Source organism: Mustela lutreola, chromosome 5, assembly GCF_030435805.1.
Source record: "Mustela lutreola isolate mMusLut2 chromosome 5, mMusLut2.pri, whole genome shotgun sequence".
In the NCBI taxonomy this organism is placed as follows: domain Eukaryota; kingdom Metazoa; phylum Chordata; class Mammalia; order Carnivora; family Mustelidae; genus Mustela; species Mustela lutreola.
This window is the reverse complement of record NC_081294.1, coordinates 29449479-29465339: the sequence shown is the minus strand read 5'-3', so window position 1 is coordinate 29465339 and position 15861 is coordinate 29449479. Positions and strand designations below refer to the sequence as shown.

Sequence of the window (15861 nt, the reverse complement as noted above, 5' to 3'; positions counted from 1 at the left end):
CTAAGTCAAAAACTTTAAAATCTATATTGACTCATTGTCTCTGACGTTAAAGAATGAAACTACATTGTACACCAATGTTTATGAGAATTTCTGTAATGGTATTACAGTGTAAATGGGAAATGACGCAAATGCTCAAAAAAGAAACATTGTAGAATACAAAATAAAAGGCTCCGACCAGGCCGATGGCATCAACGTGTGAAGAGGAGGGCGAGGAGGGAGCCGCAGCATGCCTCCGAAAAAAAATGCTTTTCCAGGCTAGATAGAGCTCGAGATCTGCTTATCGGGGACTTCTGTCCCCGGTCAGTCAGCGGGACCAGGACTGGGGCAAAGGACGCCGGCTCCGGTCGTGATCGCAGGGTCCTGGGATCGAGTCCCGCATGGGGTCCTCTGCTCAGCGGGGAGCCTGCACCCCACCCCCCCACCTCCCGCACCTGCCTCTCTGCCTACTCGTGATCTCTGTCAAATAAATGAACAAAATTTAAAAAAAAAAAAAAAAGTCACTAGGACGGCGAGTACAGACACTGTCCTCCTTAGTGCTGTAGATTGCCCACCCGGCCTGTGAAGAGCCGTGTGCGACCCTTTTCTTCACGGGTCCAGAGAGGTCCCCACAGCGGAGGGGACGTGCCGGGAGTTCCACGTCGGTCGGTTATCAAGCAGTTCCCAGGCAAGCGCTGCGCAGCGCCGGGGCGCTCAGGCGGCGAGCGTCTGAAGCGCGCCCGGCGGATGAAGTCCCGGCGGAAGCTGAGGAGACCGCGGCAGTCCCGCGGCGGGAGGCGGAAGCCTCGAGCCGGGAGCTCTCCTAGGCTCGCAAAAGAGGGGCGGGAACTCGGAGCGCCCGGGCGCAGAGGCGGAGGGAGGGAGGAGCATCACGAGCTTCCCGCCCGCGCTCGGAGCAGGCGCCCTGGCGGTGCCCGCGTCTCCTCCCCCGCCTTCCCCGGTCGCCAGGGCACAGGGCTCGCGTCTGGGCGGCCGGCTGGGGCCTCTGGCGGTCGCCGTCCCGCCTCCTCGCTACGCTGCCCGTTTCGTCCTCCGCCTCGCCGCGCCTTTCTCGCCTCGGACGGGCGGCGCCCCGGCGGAGGTAACTGCCCGCGGATTCTTGCCGCTCACGACCCCGGCCCTCTCCCGGCACGGCTCGGCCGCCCCTTCCACCCTCGCGTCGTGCCGGTCCGCGATTTTCCTTACCCCTTACTCCCCGCCTCCCGCCGCACCCCGTCCCCACGTCCTTCTCTCGCGCTCGGCCCTGCCCAGTCTCCCGCGTCGTCCTCCCGCCGCAGCATCCTCGGGCTGACCGAGGCGCGGGAGCTCCCGGGGCCGCGTCGCCCTCCGGCCGGCGTGGGACGAACCCCGGGGTGCGCCAGCCCTCGGCCCGGCCCTGGTCCTCCAGCCCCGGGCGGTCCCGGGGGGCGCCGCGGCGAGCACCCCGCCCGGGAGAGGGCCGCCCTCCCTACCAAGCCTCCGCCGCGGGCTGGGGCGGAAAACCCCGGAGGGGTCCCTGGGGCTGATCCAGGGACTTTGGCGAGGTGGTCGTGGGGGGACACTTCTTTGACGTTCTTCAGTATCAGTAGAGCACTGAGGAATAGATGCGGTGTCTTAGGCTCGTCTCTGGTGGGAAAAAAGCAGAAGTTGAATTATTCTCTGGGAATTGCGTTCGCCAGTGAGTTTTAATTAAAGGTACTTTGTTGGGGTAAAACAACATATTTTTCCTCCTAATCTACTTTGTGAGTTACTGAGTTTTTTATTTCTTCTTTCCATTAACTGATTTTGTTTCGTGATGTTTATTATTATCTGTAGCATTAGGGTTTAAAATTTTTTTTTTAATATTTTTATTTATTTGACACAGAGAAATCACAAGTAGGCAGAGAGGCAGGCAGACACAGAGGAGGAAGCAGGCTCCCGGCTGAGCAGAGAGCCCGATGCGGGACTGGATTCCAGGACCCCGGGATCATGACCTGAGCCGAAGGCAGAGGCTTTAACCCATTGAGCCACCCGGGCGCCCTGTAGCATTCGGTTTTGACTGCCAGTTCACTCTGAGGCAGAAATAATCTTTGCCATGAAACAGGAGGTGAGAACATCCACTAGACTTCAAAAGCTGAAAGACCATCCATCATCATCAAATCCTGTAGGACCGTCTTTACACCTTGAGCTATCTTTTTATCCTTAACATTTTAGTTGAAAGGTTATATGTCCATACTATTGATATATTTTATTTATTATTATTTTTTAAAGATTTCATTTACTTGTTAGAGAGAGCTAGCAAGAGTGGGGTTAGGTGTAAGGGCAGAGGGAGAGACACTCTGCTTCTCTCCCCGCTGAGCAGGGAGCCAACCCCAGGACCCTGGGATCATGACCTCAGTGGAAGGCTGAATGTATTGAGCCAGAGCCACCCAGGTGCCCCCTTCTGAAGTATTTTAAAGCAAATTCCTGGCATAAATGCTTAAGTATATACTGTATATCTCATACCTAGGAGAGGTAAGCATCCTTAAAAAAAAACCCAAACCTATAATAGAATTACAAAATACCATCAAAAATAACATTAATTCCTTAATGTTATTTAATACTCTGTCATATTAATTTTCCTTTTTTGAATTTGAAATTGAGGTTTATGGAAAAATTGCAAAAATAATACTAAAGAACACCTATACTCTTACCCATTTTGCCCACTTGTTTATTTATTTATTTTTAAGATATTATTTTATTTTTTATTTATTTGAGAGAGAGCAAGAGAGTGAGAGAGAGCATGAGAGGGGAGAAGGTCAGAGGGAGAAGCAGACTCCCCATGGAGCTGGGAGCCGGATGCAAGACTCCATCCCATGGAGTCCAGTATGATGACCTGAGCTGAAGGCAGTCGCTTAATCAACTGAGCCACCCAGGCGCCCTTCACTTGTTTATATATTACGCATGCTTTTCCTTCTGTTTATACATGTGCGCACACCTTGTTTGTTCTGAACTGTTTGAGAGTGGATTGCATGCATCATGCTTCTTTCTGCCTTACTACTCAAGTAGGACGATATGTATTTCCTAAGAGCAATGATGCTTTTTTTTAAAAAAAAGATTTTTTTTTTTTTTTTTTTTTTTTTTTTTTTTAGATTTTATTTATTTGACAGAGAGAGATCACAAGTAGGCAGAGAGAGAGAGGAGGAAGCAGGCCCCCTGCTGAGCAGAGAGCCCGATGCGGGACTTGATCCCAGGACCCCGAGATCATGACCTGAGCCGAAGGCAGCAGCTTAACCCACTGAGCCACCCAGGCGCCCCTAAAAAAAAGATTTTATTGATTCATTCATTCATTCAGATACTCTTTTATGTAAACAAGTACATTTATCAAATTCCCCAAGTTTAACACTGACATGTTACTTTTATCTGTGCTATTGTCTGTATTTCCAGTTATGTCAAGTGTCACAATAATATCCTTTACAGCTAATTTTCTTTTCTAGTACAAGATACAGTTCAGGATATTTCATTTCATTTAATTGTCTTATATCGTTAAACTTCTTTAACTTCGAATAGTTCTTGAGCCTTTCTCATGATACTGATATTTTTAAGGGCTAATAGCCCATTTATATCAAAGTCTTCAATATGAATTAGTTTCTTCATGAATAGAGTTAGGTTTGAAATTTTTGGTTGGAATACAATATAAATAATATTGTGTCTTTTTCAAATTATCATAATATTTCTTTTTTTTTTTTTTTTTTAAGATTTTTATTTATTTATTTGACAGACAGAGATCACAAGTAGGCAGAGAGGCAGGCAGAGAGAGAGAGAGAAGCAGGCTCCGCTGAGCAGAGAGCCCATGTGGGGCTCGATCCCAGGACCCGGAGATCATGACCTGAGCCGAAAGCAGAGGCTTTAACCCACTGAGCCACCCAGGCGCCCCTCAAATTATCATAATCAGAGGAGCATAATGTCTCCCTCTTAGAGGTTAGATGTTAATTTATTTTCTCCACTATCATCTTTTTGTCCTTTCCACTATTATTTTCCCCTTTTTTGTAAACTCAAGTACAGTTGACCTTTAAAGCACCTGGGGGTTAGGAGTTTCAACCCCCATCCCCATGCAGTTGAAAGTCTGCTGACCACAGAAAAGCTAAACTACTAATAGCCTACAGTTGGCCATGCCTTACCGATAACAAATATTTAACACATATTTTGTATGTTGTATGTATTATATGCTGGATTATATGCTGGATTATAGTATAGTAAGCTAAAGAAAAGAAAATGGCATTAATAAAATCTAAGAGAAAATACATTTACAATACTATACCATATTTATTAAAAAACAAAATCTGTGTATAAGTGGATCCTCATAGTTCAAACCTCAAATCCACTCTCAAAGTTCAAGTGTCAGCTGCAATTGTGGGTCAGTACCTCCAGATTATGTAAATATCCTGTGCTTTATCAGAATGCTCCCTCTCCCTCTGCCTGGTTTAGCATCTGTTGATGGTTCATCCCTAATTAGTTTTAACTATGACAATTGCAAAATGGTGATTTTCCACATCTACCCTCAGATCAGTGAGGCCTTGTTTATTCTTTATTTAATTGATTGTAACCTATTGTTTATCTTTATTTTGATAAGATTGTCTCAAATATGACGTGGGATTTGGCCCATCAGTCTTAACCCACTGAGCCACCCAGGCGCCCCTGGCCCATCAGTCTTGGTCGGTCCTTCATCCTTCTAGAAAGAAAGTTTCTAGAGTATTTATTTATTTGAGAGAGAGAAAGAGAGTGCGTGTGCATGTGTCCTCACAAGGTTGGGGGCAGGGGAGAGTGAAGAGGTTAAGAATCCCAAGCAGACTCTTCTCAGCATGGAGCCCTAGGTGTGGCTCAATCCCGTGATCCCGAGACTCTTGACTTGAACTGAAACCAAGAGTTGGGTGGTTAACCAACTAAGCCTCCCAGACACTACTTGGTCCTGTTTGTTTTTGACATGCCCCCATTATATGTTTGCTTCCTTACTTTGGAATAAGATGTTGCAGGTCCATTTGTTTCCTTCACTATCTCTGCCCTTAAATCAGCTGTTTTTCAAGGTTTCTCTGACTGAGGAATGGTAGTTAGAAACCAAAGTCTGGGGATGCCTGGGTGGCTCAGTCAGTTAAGTATCTGACTTTGGCTCAGGTCATGATCTTGGGGTGCTGGGATCAAGTCCCATGTCATTGGATCGGGCTTTTGTGCTCAGCAGGGAATCTGTTTCTCCTTCTCCCTCTGCCCCTCACCCCACTTGTGGTTTCTCTCTCTCTCTCTCTCAAATGAGTAAGTAGGATCTTAAAAAAACAAAACAAAACAAGAAAGAAAAGAACCCAGAATCTGGGTGCTAGGTTTGCTCATGGCTGCTAGAGTGTCATTGCTTCTATAGGCCCCTTTAGAAGATAGAACTTGTAATCATGAGTTTTTATACTGACACATCTAGTTCCTATCCAGCCCTTTAGGGCTCTTCATTATGTTTCCCCATTCTTTGGTTTCCATTTCTTCTACAATGAAAATGCTGGCTCCCATCCATATATATATATGAAATACACACACACACACACACACACTCATTTGCTCACTCCTACAATATACAAGAAATAGTTTCATAATTTCTATACTCTTACCCCTGGTAAAAACAAACCTACTAAGAAGTTTGAGATTTGTTTGTAGTTTTTTTTGTCTTCAGTGTGACAGTATATCATCAAAATACTGTATTTAAAAGTTACTTGAATTAATCCTTTTTCTTTTCATTGTGGTTATTTTACTCATTTGAAATATAGTCAGATTTGCATCTCTTTGTATTAAGTTTTATGTCCCCACCAATTCTTGTTTATTAATATAATTCCAAAAGCCAAAACTGTACAAAAAGGTGTATTAAGTATCCTCTCCCCAGCCTTTTCACTTTGCCACCCCCACCCCATGGTAGTTAACCTATTTTGTTAATTTTTGTTCTATTTTTGTTTCTTTTTACAAAGTTAAATGATGCTTATGTTATTTTCTTCTTCTTACGTACAAAGTTGCATACTAGGTATACTCTCTCTCTCTCTCTCTTTTTTTTTTTTTTTTAAAGATTCTATTTATTTATTTGACAGAATGGGGGGGAGTGAGAATACAAACAGAGGGAGTGGAAAAGGGAGAAGTGTGCTCTCTGCCAAGCTGGGAGCCTGATACGGGGCTGGATCCCAGGACCCTGGGATCATGACCTGAGCCAAAGGCAGACACTTAAGGACTGAGCCACCCAGGCACCCCTAGGTATACTCTTTTTTAAAAGTAGACTCCACACCCAAATAAGGCTCAAACCCCAGTTCTGGAGTGGCTTGTTGTACTAACTGTGCCGGGTAGACACCCCACATATGCAATTTTGCACTTTACTTTTCTCTCTCTCTTTTTATTAAAGAGTAAGTGAAGCTTGTTTTATTTATTAAAGGATTTTATTTATTTGTCAGAGAACAAGTAGGGGAAGTGGCAGGCAGAGGGAGAAGCTGGCTACCTGCTGCAGAAGGAGCCAGATGTGGGATTCAATCCCAGGACCTTGGGGTTCTGAACTGAGCCAAAGGCAGATGCCTTAACAGACTGAGCCACCCAGGCATCCCTGCACTTTACTTTTTTCAATTAACAATATTTAAATTAAGGTCCAAAAAGATCTTTGTATATTACATTTGGTTATTATGTTTCTTGACACTCCCCCCTTATAAATATATATATGTCTATATCTATATATAATACATATATAGCAGTTTCTTCCCCTTCCCCCCTTTTAAAAAAGATTTTATTTGTTTTAGAACATGTGTGAGTGGAGAAGGGGCAGAGAGAGAGGGAGAGAAAGAATCTCAAGCAGGCTCTCCACTGAGTGTGGAGCCCAACTTGGGGCTCCATCGCATAACCCTGAGATCATTACCAGTGCTGGAATCAAGAGTCAGATGCTTAACTGACTGAGCGACCCAGGTGCCCCTCTCCCTTCAAAGTACCATTTATTTGTTGAAACTGCGTCAGTTATCCTGGAACATTTTTTACACTCTGAATTTGGTTGATTTTATTCTCCTTGGTGTATTTAATATGTTCCTTTACTTTATTTCTTGTCAATTGGTGTTTAGAGTCAGATATAGATTAAGGTTCAGTTTTAACTTTTTATCTTTTTAAGAATGTTTCAGTGGCACCTGGTTAGCTCAGTTGATTAAATGTCTTGCCTTTGGCTCAGGTCATGATCTTGGGGGTCCTGGGATCGAGCACGGTGTTGGGCTCCCTGCTCAGTGGGGAGTTTGCTTCTCCCTCTCTTTCTACCCCTCCCCCACCCACTGCTCATTCTCTCTCTCAAATCTTAAAAAAAAAGAATATTTCATAGATAGTTTCGTGTACTTCCCAACTATGTAGCAACATATCAGGAGGAATATAATGTCTTTGTCTCATAGTTAGTAATTTTAAGATGGTAGGCCATGTCAGTTCACCTAATAAATTTCTCTGTCTACTTTCATCTAATAGTTTTAGCAACCACTGACACTGTTGACTAGATCTAGATCTGTTATTTTATTAGGAACTGCAAATGATGCTTTTCTGATGAAATCATTCCTCTTGCATTTGGTTAGCTTTTCTTTAAAGGGATTTATTTATTTTAGGAGTGTGTGTGCACAAGTGGGAGAGGGGTACAGAGAGAGGAAGAGACTTGAAAGCAGAGTGCAGAGCCCCAAATCAGAGCTCTGTCCCATGACCCTGAGATCATGACCTGAGCCAAAATCGAGAGTCAGGAATTTAACTGACTGAACCACCCATGCACCCGTGGTTACCTATTTTTAAAGATTTTCTTTTATTTATTTTTATTTATAGTTTTATTTATATTTAAAGTTTATAAAAATAGTATCTCAGGACATGGTCATTTAGATTATTAGGGTTCTAAGCAATTGGAAAACTGTTACAGTATAAAATATGAGGATGTCTAGCATCTTAATAGGTCCTCTTTGGTGTACTTGAATAGTTTTTCTTTTAAAGCTTATTTTATAAAAAAAAGTTCAGCTACTTTCTTTTTAAAGATGACATTAATCATACCAAATAAATTCAGCATTTTTGGATTTCATAAACTAAATAGAATTAGGAATATAACATTTAAAAAAAAAGAATAAGGCTATGATTGAATATAGGCCATGGCCAAATTACATATGATTTTTTGATTTTAAAAATGAAAAAAATTAATTTGGAACACTCAGAAACTTACAGGAAAATTGCATATATAGTACAAGGATCTTTCATAACTCATTTGAGAGTGAGTGACAAACTGATGTTCTCTTACCTCGGAATATTTTAGTATGTATTTTCTGCAAACAAGGACATTACCTACATATATGGAAGATACCCATCAAAAGCAGAAAATTAAGATTCCTACATTACAACCATATCATCCTCAGTTTCTCTTTCTATTCAAGTTTTTCCAGTTGCCAATATTGTCCTTTATCATGAAAAGATAAAATGTACAGTTACTTATTGCAATTCATTTAGTTATCAGGTTTTCCACTTGGGACCAGTCTCTTGATCTTTTTCCCAACTTTCATAACCTTAAAACTTTTGAAGATTTCAGATCAGTTATTTTGTAGGATGTCCCTCAATTTGGGTTTGCCTAATACATCCTTGTGATTAGGTTCAGGTTATGTATCTTTTGCACATATTTCACAGAGAAATTTTTCTCATTTTACCTATTAGGCAACACATTCTCCAGTTGATCCATTTTGATAATTTTCATTTTTTTAAAAAAGATTTTACTTATTTATTTGACAGACAGAGATCACAAGTAGGCAGAGAGGCAGGCAGAGAGAGAGAGAGGAGGAAGGCTCCCCACCGAGCAGAGAACCTGATGTGGGGCTCGATTCCAGGACCCTGGGACCATGACCTGAGCTGAAGGCAGAGGCTTTAACCCACTGAGCCACCCAGGCGCCCCGATAATTTTCATTTTTTTAAAGATTTTATTTACTTATTTGACATAGAGAAAGAGAGAGCACAAGCAGGCAGAGTGGCGGGCAGTGGGAGAGAGAGAAGTAGGCTCCCTGCTGAGCAAGGAGCCCAATGCAGGACTTGATCCCAGGACTCTGGGATCATGACCTGAGCTGAAGGCAGCCGTTTAACTGACTGAGCCACCTAGATGTCCCAATAATTTTCATTTTGATCACTGGATTAAACGGAGGCTGCCTGGCTTCTTCATTATAAAGTTACTCTTTTTTGCAATTAATGAGTACTTTATAGGGTATTTTTATACTTTGAAACAATGTGAATATACCATTTTAAATAAAATGTTCAATTGATTACTTATTCATAATTATATAGAGTCATGGTTTCTTCTTTTTAAGGTAAGATATTGAGAATACATTTAGTATCTCCTATCTCAAATAGCTCAATGAGAGAAGTGTCAAAGTCACAGTATGAAAAGAGCATGTGGGATGGGAGATACTATTGTGGCCAACCTTGGGAAATACAACCTATGACACGAAAAATGCATATTGCATAGAAACTTTATTGTCAAGATCTTTTCCTAGTTTATTTTTATCTTTGTAGTCTGAGGAAAAACTTATGAAAAAAAAAAAAAAGCAAATGCATTTTGCCTGTTTGAGATACGAGATACTAAATGTATTCTCAGTATCTTACCTTAAGAAGTGACTTAATTTGAGATGATGGAAAAGCAATTTACTATGTGAACATTCTAAATTAGGATCCTCAGTAAATCTTTTGGGCTATTTATTATTATTGTAATTTTTTTTACAGCGTCTTGGGGACTGTTTACTTAATTGGTCATTGTTACCTTGACAAGCATGGAGATAAGATTAGAAGTTTTGACATCAACAAGTATCAAGCAGAAAAAGCCTTGGCCAAGAGTCTCCTGGTTAGGACAGGTAGGTTTTTCTTTCTTCATATAGTAACAGCTGTAATAATGTGTTAAATGTATACTTTGCCTCTAAGATAGAATGTTCTCTGGTCTTAAACCACCATAATTAGAAGAATCATGTGCTCATAGAACAGGATTTTTTGTGGGTTTTTTCTTTTTTCTTTTCTCTTTTTTTCTTTCTTTCTTTCTTTTTTTTTTCCTTTTTTTAATGGTGAGCAAGTTAGCTTTTCCAGAAAGTTAAATGGTTTGTCTAAAAGAAATATTTTACTTTCAAAAAAATTTTTTCGTCTTATTACATTTAAGGTTGAAATGGCGTATATCAAGGGGAGTTTTTTTGTTGTTGTTGTTCATTTGTTTTATTTATTTATTTATTTAAAACATTTTATTTATTTATTTGACAGGGAGAGATCACAAGTAGGCAGATAGGCAGGCAGAGAGAGGAGAAAGCAGGCTCCCTGCCAAGCAGAGAGCCTGATGCGGGACTCGATCCCAGGATCCCGAGATCACCCAGCCGAAGGCAGAGGCTCAACCCACTAAGCCATCCAGGTGCCCTGTTCATTTGTTTTAAAGATTTTATTTCTTTATTTGAGAGAGAGAATGAGAGAGAGAGAGCATGAGAAGATGGAGGGTCAGAGGGAGAAGCAGACTCCCCTGCCAAGCAGGGAGCCTGATGTGGGACTCAGTCCCGGCACTCCAGGATCATGACCTGAGCCGAAGGCAGTGGCTTAACCAGCTGAGCCACCCAGGTGCCCGGGGAGCTGTTTTTTATTTTTATTTTTATTTTTATTTTTATTTTTTAAGATTGTATTTATTTGAGAGAGAGAACATGAGTAGGGGGAGGGAGAAAGAAAGAGAGAGAGAGAGAGGAAGACTCAGACTCCCTGCTGAGCATGGAGCATGACTTGGGGCCCAATCCCAGGATCCCGAGATCATGACCCGAGCTGAAGTCTGACACTTAACTGACTAAGCCACCCAGGTGCCCTTCAAAGGGAGCTTTTTTTTTTTTATTGGACAGACAGATCACAAGTAAGCAGAGAGGCAGGCAGAGACAGAGAGAGGGGGGAGCAGGCTCCCCATTGAGCAGAGAGCCTGATTCGGGGCTTGATCACAGGACCCTGGGATCATGACCTGAGCTGAAGGCAGAGGCTTTAACCCACTGACCCACCCAGGTGTCCCCAAAGGGAGCTTTTTAATGAAAAATGTTAATTTAAATATAATTAACATAATGTTATATTGATTTCAGGTGTATAACATATTCTACAGTTCTGTGCATTAATTGTTGCTCCTCACAATTAGTCACCATCTGTCATCATATAACATTGTTACAATGTTATTGAGTACATACCCAATGCTATACTTTTCATCTCCGTAATTTATTTGTGACTGGACTTCTGTGCCTCTTAATCCCCTTCAACAATTTTGCCCATCTCCCCACTTATCTCACCTCTGGGAAGCTCTGGCAAAGTCCACTTTGTGCTCTCTCTCTCTCTCTCTGACAAATAAATAAATAAAATCTTAAAAAAAAAAATTCAGGAATGCCTGGGTGGCTCAGTCTGTTAAGTGGCTGCCTTCAGCTTAGGTCAGGATCCCAGCATGCTAGGATGGAGTCCCACATCAGTCACCTTGCTTAGTCAGGAGCCTGCTTCTCCCTCTGCTTGGTGCTTCCCCTGCTTGTTCTTGCTCTCTCTCTCTCTGAAGAATAAATAAATAAAATCTTTAAAAAATAAAGTAAAATCCAGTAGTGGAATTAGTGGATCACACGGTATTTGTATTTTTAATTTTTTGAGGAAATTCCATAGTATTTTCCACAGTGCCTGAACCAATTTATATTTCTACCAACAGTGCACAAGAGTCCATTTTTCTTCATATCCTTGCCAAACACTTGTTATTTCTGTTTTGTTTTGTTTTTTTAAGATTTTATTTGTAAGTAATCTCTACACCCAGCATAGGGTTCAAACTCACAACCGGAGACCAAGAGTTGCATAGTCTACTGACTGAGCCAGCCAGGTGCCCCTTTTGTCTTTTTTTTTTTTTTTCTTTAAAGATTTTGATTACTTATTAAAGAGGGAAAACCAGCAGGGAGAGGGACAGAGGGAGAGCCAGAAAATCTCAAGCAGACTCCCCGCTGAGCATAGAGCCCAAAGCAGGGCTTGAACTCAGGACCATGAGATCATGACCTGAGCTGAAACCAAGACTCAGACACTTGATTGAGCCATGTAGGTGGCCCCCTTCTTATCTTTTTGATTTTAGTCATGCTGACAGGTGTTAAGTGATATATTTCAGTGTGATTTTGATTTGCACTGACCTGATGATTAGTGATTTTGAGCATCTTTTCATGCATCTGTTGGCCATCTATATGTCTTTTGTAGAAAAATGTCTATTCAGGTCCTCTGCCCATTTTTTAATTGGATTATTTGGGGCTTTTTGGTGTACAGTTGTATAATTTCTTTTTATACTTTGCATTTTAACCTCTTACCAGATCTATCATTTGCAAATGTCTTCTACCATTCAGCAGATTGCCTTTTTGTTTTGTTGATGGTTTCCTCCTGCGTGGTGCAAAAGCTTTTTTGTGTAACCAAAGGAGAATATTTAATCTTCTGAACCTTTCTTTACTGGAATAGTCAGTGAAGTGTTTCCTCCCATTGTGATTTGCATGAGTACTCAATAAAAGTGCCTCTTAGAACTTAGAATAAAGATGGGCCAGAATATACCAGCAATCCAGGAACACCATTCACATTTTCTTTAGGGAAAATTGGCAAACCTATAAAATTCTCTTAGAAAATGTAATAATTATGAAAATTTAAAAACTTGGTGTTTAGAATCATTCCTGTGGGAAATTACATTGTTAACTTCCTCTAGAACAGTGTCTCTTGAATTTTCCAGTGATTCAGAGTCATCTGATGCCCAACCCAGAACTTGAACTCACAACCCTGAGATCAAGACCTAAGCTGAGATTGAGTCAGATACTTAACCAACTGAGCCACTCAGCTGCCCCTTTTGCTGGTGATCTTTTTAAAACAAGTGTTGGGCCCCACTCTTGGAATTCCTGATTGAGTAGGTCTGGGTGGAGAGGGTGCTTTTCTAACAAGGTCTTAGGTGTTGCTAATAGTATTGGTTAGGTAGTACTTTGAAAACCACTGGCCTAAAATATATGAAAACAAGGTTCATTCAAAACAGCATGCTTTTTCTAGATAATAAAAAATAATCAGAGCCTGGGGTTTATACATTTTAGAAGCCATATCTGTTTTAATCTAGGTAAATAGTTTAAAAACTTGCCCATACTACTTTTCAAATTGATGAAATTAACACATAACTCCATTTTGGCTAGCAGAATTGGAAGATACTACTATAATTTTAAAAATCAAAAAGATTTAGATGCAAACATTAGGTTATCCTACCTAGTGATTCTTTTTTTTTTTTTTTTAAAGATTATTTATTTATTTATTTCACAGACAGAGATCACAAGTAGGCAGGGAGGCAGACAGAGAGAGAGAGGTGGAAGCAGGCTCCCTGCTGAGCAGAGCCTGATGCGGGGCTCGATCCCAGAGCCCTGAGATCATGACCTGAGCCGAAGGCAGAGGCTTTAACCCACTGAGCCACCTAGGCACCCCCCTACCTAGTAATTCTATTAAGAAATATTTTAAGGGCGCCTGGGTGGCTCAGTGGGTTAAGCCGCTGCCTTCGGCTCAGGTCATGATCTCAGGGTCCTGGGATCGAGTCCCGCATCGGGCTCTCTGCTCAGCAGGGAGCCTGCTTCCCTCTATCTTTCGCTCTCTCTGCCTGCCTCTCCATCTACTTGTGATCTCTCTCTCTGTCAAATAAATAATAAATAAAATCTTTAAAAAAAAAAAAAGAAATATTTTAAGACAGAATGAAAAAAATCTCCAGGTTACCTAATCATTTTATTATTATACTATCATAATATATAACATTCATGATATAATAATAATTTTATTATTTGTGATACAAGTGTATAATCTTTCTTGAATGTTACTTTATTTCCCTTTCTGGGATTGTTTAGGTTAGAGGTTGAACGAACTTCTGGCACCTCTTAAGTCTCACATGTTTCTTCTCTTAGGAAAATGAAGCTGTTTTTCTTTTGGATGATAAGTTCATAAATGAAATTAATTTGCTATCAGGAAGAACAAAGAAGAAAATTCCTTGTCTGCAGCCTTTACTGAAGGATGTTATTGTCCTAACAACATCCATTAATGGTTAAGTAGTACTAATATTTTCAAAAGGCTAGATTAATTGTGTTTGTTCATAATTTGGGGCAATATCAAGGGAAATATTAGATTATAAGTGTTGTATTTCCTTTTTGGAAACAGATGCCTGGCTGGCTGGGGTACTCACTACAGGGGAGCTTTTTCTTTGGAACAAGGATCAAGATTGCTTAAAAACTATACAGACAACTGAAGAGCCTAAGAAAATGATTCAAGCTGCAATAGGTAGGAGTTTTTTATTTGCTTAAATTGGTTTACTTGGTAAATAGAAAGAAAAGATGAAACATTTTCCTATTACTATTTTAAAAATATATCTCTGTATGTGTGCATATATATATCTGTATATATAGAGAATATATACATATCTATGTTTTCTTGTATATGATTTTTTTTTGGTGGTGTTTATTTGTGATACTTAGATTTATCTTGAAGAAATGTCTGGCCTAACATATCTGATAACAATGGGTTCCTTGGGTGTCTGGATGGCTCAGTCGTTAAGCATCTGCCTTCGGCTCAGGTCGTGATCCCAGGGTCCTGGGATGGAGCTTAACATCAGGCTCCCTGCTCAGCAGGAAGCCTGCTTCTCCCTCTCCTACTTCCCCTCCTTGTTTTCCCTCTCTTGCTGTGTCTCTTTCTGTCAAATAAATAAATACAGCCTTAAAAACAACAACAGTGGGTTCCTAAAATCACATAACAGGTACATGATAAATGTTACTATTATTTGTACTTTTAATTTATTAGTAGTGCCTTAGTTTTATCCTGAATGGAAGCATCATTTAGGTTTCTTATTGTCAGAAGAGATGAATTATGTACTTTCTGGGAAGAATTCAGACTTCAGAAGTTTAATTAACTTTTTTTTTTTTTTTTAAGCGAGCTCCTTGAGACTGTACTTTTATGTATCTGGAAATGGGAAGAGAGTTCTGCTTATAACTCCTTCTGGATGCATATTTCTTTGGGAATATTTGGAATTCAAGAATATCTTCTCTTCTAAAAGCCCTTCATTGGTAGGCCAGTGGTCCCAGATCATACCTGAAGAAGCAGTTCATTTGCCTTCAAATGAAGATAAAGAAGCTATAGTGCATGCTGTTTTTATAAAAAATGAGGTAAAATCCAAATCAGACAGGGTGCTACAGGAGTTGAGATCTCTGACTCTAAGAGCAGGCACTCTTTGTGAAGCTACTGAGCAGAGTGTGTAAAGCACTGTTATATAGCTTTAGTCATCATTAATTGTCAGAGTAATTATGAAATTATTGTAGAAAAAATATTTTTACATTTCTTAGTTATATTTTTTAAAATGTTTATTAAAAATGGTTTGAACTCCACCAAAAAAACTATTAGAACTGATAAATGAATTCAGTAAAGTCATAGGATATGAGGTGGTTATATAGAAATCTCTTGCATTTCTCTACAATAAAAATGATGTAGCAAAAAGAGAAATTAGGAAAACAATTTCATTTATAATTGCACCAAAAAGAATAAAATACCTAGGAATAAACTTAACCAAGGAGGCGAAAGGTCTGTATTCTGAAAACTTTTTAAACATTGATTAAAGAAATTGAAGATGAAACAAACAAATGGAAAGATATTCCATGCTCATGAATTGGGAGAACGAGTATTGTTGAAATGTCCATGCTACCCAAAGCAGTCTACAGATTTAATGCAATCCCTATCAACATAACAACATTTTTCAAAGAACTAGAACAAATAAACCCCAATTTGTACAGAGCACAAAAGATCCCGAGCAGCCAAAGCAGTCTTGGAAAAGAAGAGCAAAGCTGGAGGTGATCAAAACAGTACAGGGCAGGCACAAAAATAGAC

At 40.5% G+C, this 15861-nt stretch overlaps 1 protein-coding gene across 8 annotated transcripts in view; it reads left to right on the top strand.

Annotated features, from left to right (window-relative positions):
- Positions 1-863: 863 nt before the first annotated feature.
- The window catches only part of CPLANE1 (ciliogenesis and planar polarity effector complex subunit 1), a 141916-nt gene continuing 126918 nt past the window's right edge, over positions 864-15861 (top strand). For 3 of the 8 annotated variants that reach the window (XM_059173819.1, XM_059173820.1, XM_059173816.1), the window contains exons 1-5: positions 872-1078; positions 9700-9827; positions 13899-14034; positions 14149-14268; positions 14914-15146. In XM_059173819.1, coding sequence (XP_059029802.1) covers positions 9747-9827; positions 13899-14034; positions 14149-14268; positions 14914-15146 — 570 coding nt within the window. In that variant the 5' untranslated portion in view covers positions 872-1078; positions 9700-9746. Of the gene's footprint in view, positions 1079-1144; positions 1672-1851; positions 2063-9699; positions 9828-13898; positions 14035-14148; positions 14269-14913; positions 15147-15861 lie in introns of those variants that run through there. The other 5 variants (XM_059173821.1, XR_009353748.1, XM_059173822.1 and 2 more) reach the window with 5 other exon arrangements.